We start from the raw sequence: 10,408 nt of genomic DNA, 5'->3' as shown, positions 1-10,408 counted from the left end.
TATCAGTAAAATAACTGAGTCATAAATAACTATAGAAAAATATGTAAAGTGACAATTTAGCTTCAAAATTTACCAGTCACAATTTTCTTATGCATAAGTGGTACATAAAGTTTTCTTATAAAGGGCTTCCCTAAGCCTGGGGTGTATGTGTTTAACTAGGGGAGGCCTTCTGGTTGTACAGAACCATTCTGATTTCTTTAACGACAATCATTACCATAAAAGTATTTACTGAAAGCTGGGCTGGACAGCCATTGTACAATCTGATCTGGCAAATGCACAGAAACTGCACTCCAGGTTACACAGTAAGGCACTAATTACCCAAATGAAACTCCAGGGGCACCTTGGGGAGATGCAGTACAGAGAATTAAGGAAGGAAATAATTAGTCACAATTGCAGAAACTAGCTAAATACAAAGTGAAAGAATGCATGCGGCCTATTTCCTGCAGAGTACAGGAAGCCTTAATAACAGAATATGCAAAAATACAAGAGAAATCCAAAAGAGAAACATGATTTGTACAAATGAATAAGAAAGGGACCAATCTCAATTTTAAATTACAAAAATGACTTTATTTTCTGTTCCTAGGTACTACATAGCCAAATAACCTTAAGACATTGTATCATGAGTTTACACTATGACAAATCAACTTTCAAGCATTTTCTTGACAGTCTTAGAGGTTTTGCCGGCATTTGACACAATCTGAACACATACAGCGCGAGAAAACAAGCAGCAGAAGGAAAACTAAGTGACCACGTAAGGCATTGAGTTTCAACCCTAGTAAAAATATTCATTAAATAGGCAGAATCGTATGGGAGAGGGAATGGTATTCAGCAGAAAGCAAATTTATTCCACATCTGAAACCACGCATAGGGACTGTTATTTAACATGGCCGAGAAATTAAGTTGTTCGAAGTTATATACCCCTTTTTAAGGTCTTCTAAATAAAAAAAAATTCCTTGGGGTGGGAGGAGACCCTCTTCCCTCTCCCCACAAGGAATTCAAGGATGTTACTTTTATCAGTGAAAGGCTCTGGGAAGATGGAGTAAGAGTGGACAGCTAGTTTGGAAGGATGGTTAATTGTATTAGAAGCATGTCACTGAGGCCTAAATCTGAAAAATCAATGGCACGCCTGGTCGAGACTGTCCAGGCTTTCTTACAATGTATCTGAATAGACAAGACAAAAAGTGCGACAATCTTACCGACCCTTGAGGCATTCCGCTCACTAATAACTGTGCTGTTTTGCTATGGAACCCTATCTACCCTGAGTTCTTGAGAGCCTACCAAAAATGTGAATCGCTCGAACGGCATTATCACATTCAGGATTTATAGGAGAATGTAAATTGAATCTTAATTTAGTCTCTAAACACAAATGGAAATTGTTTTGAGGTTTATCTTATCTATTCGTGACTACACATTGCTGACAGTTTTCATAAAGATGGACCATGAGTGTTCACTCTTTTAGTAAATATATCATTACTACTGATCAGGTATTTGGTATGAAATTAGATTAGAGAGTAAAATACTCCTTAAAAAATGGACTTTTCTTAGAATTAGGAACATAAACAACAGCAAAACCCTTGAGGGAAATGATAACAAGAGATGTAAAGATTTTTTTCTCCTCTTTCTTGTAACAGAAATCATAAGATAACATATTGCACAACTGTGGACTTTCCTCATCGCAAGTAACCCAAGGAAGATTCCAGGTTGCTTAAGCCCCTCTCTATAAAGATGGCTTCAGAGGCAGATAAGGAGGCACCTCTAAATGACCAAAGTATTCACAGCAGGCTTATGTCCCAAGCCTTTCTGAAAAAGCAGTGCCTGCACACAGGATGCCATGGAAATTGTTAGAACTCATTACAATAGCTACATTGGAAACCTAAGGCAGAGAAGGGTGGGTGAACAATCAGAAAATTTACCAGTGTAAATAACAGGTTTCACTGTATCAAGAACACTTATATTAAAAGTGTTGTATTAAAAACAAAACAAAGTGAAAACCCAACATATAACTAGTTTTCTGAGATGTGGTCATCTTAGGTGAGTTCCACTGGGATATACTTAGATGCTCTGTTTCAACCAGACCATCCCCAGACAACTGTCTGTTCTACACTTAACCATTAAAACTGACCAAAGAGCATACTCACTATGGGTGTCCAATAGCCATAGGATTTAAGAGCACATACGATGCTTTTATATTTACATAAGCTGTTTCTCATGAGTCTTACAGAAGTTGGAGAAATAGAGCTAGTTGTTCCTTTTTAGCAAGAGCACTTGTTAAAATACGAAAAGGATTGGGTTAATACCCCTTTTAACACTGAGTTGATTCATTAAAGAACTTTAGAAAAGTCAGCAGTTCATTTACCTGAGTTTCCCAGTTAAAGGCTAAAGAGTAATTTAATGCTTTTCGCTTAAGAATGTGAACAAAAATATACAATATTAAAAAGGGTCAGGGTCAGAAAATTTAGACTCAAGATGAAGTTTGAACATTTTGAATTTTTATAAAATCTAACAGAAACATCTATGAATTTTCCTTCCTAGTTAAACCATAAAGTCATAGAACTATACTGATTTACTGGATGTTATTTAGAACTTAGGTTAGGGGTCAGCCTGTGAAATCATTAAGAAAGCGAATCAAATTCTTTTGGCATTTTGAGCAAGTTGTCACAAAGACTAATTATTAGTGACTTCAGTTATGAACACGTATGAGATTATGAGTTAACACCAGATAAAGATTTCAGCGTAAATATGATTTTTAACCTGAATAGGTCCCTGTTAAGGGTGATATAGAAAACAACTATAAATTTTATCCAGAAAAATAGTGCACCTAATGTTTTACCACCTTTCAACAGGGGTATTCTTGTCATGCTCAGCCATGGACAATCTTCCAGGTTTGTTTGTTTGTTTGTTTAAAACAGGTAGGGCTATGTTTCTAAATATAACACATTGTTCATAATCAGGATCCTAACAACATTCTAGAATAGAATATTTTATCCTACAAGAAATATAACCATGTTACTATTTTAAACATTTTGTTTCAATTCCAGGGCAAAATAAACCAGCTATACAAAATCACCATTGTAACACTTAAACAGAGCAGAGACAGCAAAGCATTTTGGTCTACATGATTCAATTATTAAATAAATGAAAAGCATCTCTTCCCCAAATCCTTTACCCCACGATGTATCATAACATTTAAAACACAATGGAGGTACATATATCTGCTGAGTAGTTCCCATAGCTGTGTTCCATGTATGACTCAAAGTAGCATTAAACAAAGTCACCAGGATCAAGGGGTAAATTTTAAAAGCAGCATCTTGAAACCCCAAACCATCTTTCTACTTTTCTTCGTTAAGTCACCAAACTTCCTTAGGTCAGACTAGGGTTCCGAAAACAGTGTGAATTTGGAGCATAAAACAAAATTCTCACGATAGGTAGCACTGGTCCTGGATTGAGGGCACAAATAGTGCTTTCATTTTCCTGTTCTATACAGCTTAATAGTCAGTGAAAACTTTTGCCCAAGACCCATACTACGTTGGGTGTTTAAGTACAGAGATAAATAAAACTCGGCTAACCACCAGGCAAAAATTATTTCTATCTACTTAGCAATTTATTCACACTTAAAAAAAAAAAAAAGGAACAGAACCATTTTAGATGAGATACTTTTTTTAAGCCAAAGACAGCAGACTTTCTGTGCTTGCATCACTAGCATTTGCAGCAAGGGCAGTCTTGAGGGAGACAGATAGATTTATATACGTACATATACGTGGATTATTTCGTGTAACAGGCAGAATTTGAATAGAGATCACCACTTCCACACTACCCAGAGGAACCAGTGTGCCTGCCTGGGTGCACCAGCTCTTCAGCAGAGTGCTTTAGTAGCACTTTTTTTTTTTTTTCCATCGGATGTATTCACATATCAAGATATCAAAGATGATTAAGTTACTGAAAAACAGGCTTCTGATTCCGATTTTTAAATTTAATTACCTATTTTAATTAAAATAAATTAGCTTTTCTAAGGTTGTTCACCAGTACTACATACAATATTGATATTACATGGGAGGAACCTCTGTATTTCCTTTTCAATGATATTTTTAAAATGTTGGTAAAAATGTAAATCAGTTAAATTATAAATGACCAATTCAAGCAAGCTGACCATGGGAGATTATTGTCTTTACTCACTTACAAAATCCTTGCCTAAGGATAAATAACTGTCAGGTATGTGAAAGAATAGTATTTAGGGTTCTGCTGGAGGCAAGGGGAAATTTCGAAAATAATAGTCTATGACAATGCCCTTATGTGAGTTTACACTCCAGAGAAGTGTTTTCTATAGAATGAAATACTTGGCCAATGGAGAAGGCAGCTGGGATTAAAATAACTAGCACAGACTCCTTGGTACACATACAATGAAAACAAAAATAAGGACCCTGTACAGGTGTAAACAAGCTAAAAATGACCTTGGCAAAATATCTTCACTGATTTAAAAAACACCAAAAGCATGCAACTTAAAATTCCCTTCCCTTCACAAGAATGAACTGAAAAACCAAAACAAACAAAACAACCAAAACAAAAAAACAGACGGAACCATCTGTTTCTGTCAGTAGAAAACAGTAATAGATACATTAGGTTCCAGGACAAATAAAACTTTAAAATATTAATATTGAAAAAATACAATTAAATTTTTATTAAAAATACATACTCCTTACTCAGTCTTTGTGTACATTTTGTTTTGTGTGAAAAAGAAAAAAATAATAAAATAGGAAAGGCGTTAAGACTACCTAATTATTTATACTGTATTTGGTAGAAGCATGTTTCAGTCAAACTTTAAACAAAAATAAGTTATTCTGTTTTCATTTGCTCCCGGACATCAGAAGGCAGGGTTTCAAACAGAGCATCTTCTACAACTAAACCAGCTCGCTTCAGAGCCCGACAGTCGCCCAGTTCGGGAGGGAGAATTTCAAAGTGATTGCCTTTAACATCTAAATAGGAGAGAAATAGTAAGTTTCCAATTTTTGGTGAAAGTACTGATAGGCTGTTTTTCCCAATCTTCAGAGTTTTGAGTTTCTTACAGAAATAGAGTTCATCTGGAAGGCTCTCCACTTTGTTACAAGTGATGGAAAAATACTGTAAACTTTGTAGAACTCCGATCTCAGGCGGGATAAATCTAATGTCATTGTAGGACAAGTCCAGGTATCGGATCTTGTTGCATAGGAAGAGGTGGGAAGGCAGCACCTCTATTTTATTGTGACTAAAGAAGAGGCGCTCCAGGCTGGTGAGTTTCTTTATATGCTCTGGGATGTAGGTGATGCTGTTATGCCACAGTTTTAGCACTGTCAACTTTCTCAAGTGCTGGAAGCTAACGATCTCTTCTATAGATTTCAGATTATTTTCCTTGAGGTCCAATTCCTGGAGGCTAAGCAGGCTGAACACGGCGTGAGGAATGCGCTCCAGGTCACAGTGGACCAGCTCTAGCTCTGTCAGATTGGTCATCTTCTTCAGATTGTTAAGCATCACCAGCTTGGTGCCGTCGTTGTGTATGCACATCTTCTGGAGATGGCTGGAAACATCAACCACTGCCTGCGGGATTTTGGAAACATTGCTTTTGATAGAGAGAATTTTAAGGCTTTTGAGATCCCGCAGAGACTCAAGGGTGATATTTTTGGAAATATCGTGACTTAGAGAGCCAACCAGGTAGAGCTCCTCCAGGTTCCGGAGGCCATACATCCAGGGGGGTAGCTCCCTCATATCATCAAACTTGACGCTCAAGACCTTGAGGTTCTCCTTCAGGAAAGAGAGCGCCGCGCTGTGGATTTTGACCGAGCACTGGTGCAGAGAGAGCTCCTGGAGATTGTCTAGCTGCGCAATGGTGGCTGGTATCATGACATTCTTAATGATTTCAAGTTTTAGAGACTGCAACTCTGTGATTTCAAAAACAGTGTCTGGAAGGCCAGAGAGCATGATGAGAGGCAATTCCAGGCGGTTATGGGCATTCGTCTGCAGCTTCTGCCTCAGTTTATCCGGAGTCCACTCATTGTTTAAATTCAGCTGCTTTAATTTGTTTTCACTCACTTCAGATAGGAACACTGCAAACCTCTTGGAATACAGAGGGTCGTACTGATCTATCATATGAAGCATAAAAGCAAAGTCATTTTTCACGTCTGGAATATCATCAATTCCAGTTTCCTGCCGGACATACTCAAAAGAGTACTCCCTCAGAGAACGGTAGAACAGCCAGTATAAGGTATAAAGGCACGTCAATCCGTAGATACTTACAAAGCACAGGTAGCAAAAGGAGAGTTTTGAGAACAAGTGTGCCATGGTATGATTGCAAGAAAAGTTTTTATATCCAGTCATGTCCTGAATGTCAACATTACAGTCCACTGTAAACTGGACTTTGGAAACCAGGGCGCTATTATATGCAATGATGATTAGGAATTTTATAACCTTAAGTACAGTCTGACGAACATACATAGCATATAATATATCACCTTCTTCTACGTGCAGCCTGAACTTCTTCACCTTCTCAAATAAAGCCTTCGCTTGCTCACCCTCCTTCTTATCTAGAGCCCCTGCAGTGGATTTGTCAACCACAAACTTCTCAGGAATTGACTTTAAAGACTGAGAGTTGACCAGGCTGCCTTCTGGACCAGACTGGGTGGTGTTGGACCGGCTCATGTTGTTCTTCCTGTTGTCCTTTTCTTCTGAGTCCTCCCCAGACACTTCAGATAAAGCCCGTGTGGTCCAGGGAGAGTCAAAACACTTCCCCAGGATTGAGATGAAATGTTCTATTTTGGAGCTGGAACCAGGGAATTTGAACCAAAAGTTGCTACAGAGCATGAAGACCAGGGTATGGATGAGGACAAGGTAAGGGAAATACTTGGCGTACCAGTGGAGGGCTCGCTCATAGCACATCTGGTTAATAAAGCTGTACTGCTGAAGGTCCAAATCTGTCTTCAGTCCTTTCATTTCCACAGTGACTGGGTTAGTAGGAGACGGTTTCGGTGGAGGCAGCGGGGTGGTACTGGCCACTGCTTGAGAGACATTCAAAACAGAAGAGTGGTTCTGAGAAGGCTGCACTCTTTTTGGAAGGCAGATTATCTTGTCTTGCATGACCTGAAACAAAGAAATAATATTTTCAAATTATATTACTCAAAGAGCTTTCATAATGTCATTAGTGCGAAGAAAGCAGCAATAACATCCAATAAATGTCCATTTCCTTTGCCTGGAGAATACAATGTTCAATTCCAGCACCGAGATTTTTATTCTTAGCCCACATGTTGGAAAAATGAAATGTATCGATATATCTTTGTTCACCATGTCTAACTCATGACACAAAACGCAGCAGTTTTGTTAGGACACAGAACGATTCACAACAAAATAAATATTTAAAGAACATTCATGTTTAAAAAAATTTTTTTTAAATTTGCATTTCTTCTCTCACTGAAGCCTGGGAGAATCAGTCATTGGTCTGGGAAGTACATCCTCTTATCAGACCCAGTCTTGAATTGGATGGCTCCCAAGATTTATATTAGTTTCTGTATGAGAAGCATTAAAAGGAGGAAATATGGGAGAAATTCCCATCTTTATCGTTTCCTCTTTTCTTTCTATCCATATCTTAGACATGCACAGATGAACGTGAATGGCTTTAATAAAATGGGAATTTACTAAGTTTTTGTAAAAACTATTTCTTCAGAGAGAGATGAAAAAATACAGAAATGTTCGATAGTAAAATAGTTATGTCTAAACTTGCTGCTTTTCACACAAAATATTACATCAACTTCTATCCCTCTACCAATGCTTCAATTTGTTGAAAAGAATATTAAGCCCTAAGAATGTCCAGCAGTCTCATAAGATTGCAATTTGGGTAAGAGAGAACACATTCTTTCTGAAGATGAGGTAGGATGAGGCAAAATACTCCTTGAATCAACCTGGAGGAATCATCCCCAGGAAGAAGTACACGTAAGTGGAATCATCTGGACAATAAGCAAACAGTTCAGAGAAAGAATAATAACCAAGAAATTGATGGTAATAACATGGAATTAATAATGCAGGGGAAGTCTATTTGTACCTTATTATGTCAAATGGCTGAAAATCCATAGTGTACAATGATTTTGCAACAGCAAAGCTCTTTATGTTGATTCTAGAAGTAGAAACTGACTCTATTACAACGTAGACTGCTATGGCATGAGAATATGACCATAACCTGGTGACACGGGAGATACAGCTAGTACGTTAATATGACATTGTTAATGGTGTGATGAAAATAGAGACGAGCTAGAAGGTAAAAAGGCAGGCACCTTCTGGAGGTGCTAAGTCCCTGCCAAGCAACCAGGCGGCCCCATTACTGCCCCCTGCCCAGCCCTTCTCCAGGCTTGCTGCTCATGGGGGAAGACGATAAACCTCTGGAGCTTGGCTGCTGCAGAGGGTTTCAGGTTATGCCCTGCACCAGGGTGCCCAGCTGAGGGGCAAGTGTGGGCTGAAATCCTGCTTGTGCCCCCCTCGCTCAGCTGTTCACCCTCATGGGATGCCTTTTTATATTCTGCACAAAGGTACCTGATTGGCTAGCGTCTGCCATGCTAGAGAGGTAGGTCATTTTCTCCCCATTCTACAGAAGAACCCAACTAAAGTTCAGAGAAGTTCAATAACTTGCCCACGTTCATATAGCTAGGAAACAGCAGAGCAGGCTAGTATATTTCCACCACTCCAGATAGTCTCCTCATTTCTCCGAGTTTCTGCTACGATGGCTTTAAGAGAACAGCCCAACGTAGGAGGGGAACACATAGGCAATCTCCAGAAGTTCCTCTCTGACTTCTGATGTCATATTTCTTTCAATCTTCACAAAGATGTAATTTTTAAAATGTGCCTATTGAAATCCCAGGAAGGTAAAGACAGTGATCTATTTTCCAGAAGCTGTTAACTACTCAGAAATGAGCACAGAGTAGAAAAAGATACTGGAATTTAGTCACTACAAACAATAGCTGCTCATGCTGCCAAGAGAACACATCCTAAGAAGACTCCAGCAGAGACACAGCTCATGGTTGAAGTCCCAAAGAATGTGATGGCAGGTTGTCTATCCAGGACTACGAAAAGGAAGAGGGCAGGTTACAGAGTCCAGCAGTAAAGAGTGGAAAGTTATCTTCCATGGTTAATGGCAACTCTGCAACACGGAGAAGAACTGGGAGAAGCATCAATATTTTCAAAGGTACAGTAAAAAAGAGAAAGAAGACAGAAAAAAATAAGGCAGATAGGTTTCTTTTAAAAAAAGAAAAGGGTAAAGGGTGTTTCTGTGGGATATTTGTAAACAGCAGCTTGTAAGAACTTGAAAGTTTCTGTTTCACCTTTTCTGCTCTTTTGAGAAGCTTGTCTAATTAAACCTATACCTCACTTCTTTTTACCTTTACCCAGAAATTTAAAGATTAAAGTACAAAACAAGCCTTAAGGGAAGGCTGCAAAACAAATTGCAAAGGCATAGTGGTAGGGCTCCAGGCTGCCGGTGCAGGGCTAAGGGAGAGTGCTTGGGGTAAGACCAGGGAGAAAGCCACCGCCCACATCCCATTCTACAAATGATCGAGGCTCAGACCATCACCACCAGCTGATACACACACATGTCATTATGACGAGGAATCCCATCCTTTTCTTCTAGCGACAACCCTCAGACTGCCTTTGGAGGAAAAAGCATTGAGACTAGAGCTACACACAGTGTTTATGTAGGGGGAGGGCGAGAAAGAGGGGAAAGAAATGAGGGTAGGGGGAAGAGAGAAAAATTTAAAAAGCAAGATGAACAAGAGAATCTGATCCACAATATAGCAAGGTGAGAAAGTTACTCTCCTAAAAGCAGATACGAGAATAATTCTTTAAAAAAAAATTTTTTTTTTTGATGTGGACCATTTTTTAAGTCTTTATTGAATTTGTTACAATATTGCTTCTGTTTTATGTTTCGGTTTTTTGGCCACGAGGCATGTGGGATCTTAGCTCCCCGACCAGGTATCAAACCCACACCCCCTGCATTGGAAGGTGAAGTCTTAACCACTGGACCACCAGGGAAGTCCTCCATGAGAATAATTCTTGAACGAAATCATCTACGTTAAAGAAAATATCTCAGTTAGTTTGGGAATGAGGAAGACAGGGATCTAGAAGGAGGTGAGTCACTGAGGGCAAAGGTCAGATGAAGCCAGGCAACAAAGATGCTAAACCCCCCACCCTGTATTGGGATGAACAGGCTTGGAGTTAGGAGGAGTGAGTCAGCAGAGCAGAGAGGGGCTAGAATTGAAGGAAATAGCTCAAGCAACATGGTAGGAGGCTGGGGTGTACACTCATTATTTCTGTTTTGAGATGTAAATACCTTTCACTCTTTCCTAAACCTTCGGTAAAATCTGCTAAACACACACACACACACACCCCTATTATGAATGAATTT

General features: G+C 39.0%; 1 protein-coding gene across 3 annotated transcripts in view; it reads right to left on the bottom strand.

The window, feature by feature from the left end:
* Positions 1-551: 551 nt before the first annotated feature.
* LRRC8C (leucine rich repeat containing 8 VRAC subunit C) overlaps positions 552-10,408 on the bottom strand; it is a 90,180-nt gene continuing 80,323 nt past the window's right edge. For all 3 annotated transcript variants that reach the window (XM_057557869.1, XM_007176351.2, XM_007176352.2), the window contains one exon: positions 552-7,104. In XM_057557869.1, coding sequence (XP_057413852.1) covers positions 4,831-7,104 — 2,274 coding nt within the window. In that variant the 3' untranslated portion in view covers positions 552-4,830. The remainder of the gene's footprint in view (positions 7,105-10,408) is intronic.

Source organism: Balaenoptera acutorostrata, chromosome 1 (assembly GCF_949987535.1).
Source record: "Balaenoptera acutorostrata chromosome 1, mBalAcu1.1, whole genome shotgun sequence".
Taxonomy (NCBI): domain Eukaryota; kingdom Metazoa; phylum Chordata; class Mammalia; order Artiodactyla; family Balaenopteridae; genus Balaenoptera; species Balaenoptera acutorostrata.
The sequence above is the reverse complement of the archived record's forward strand: the minus strand, read 5'-3'. Positions and strand labels throughout refer to the sequence as shown.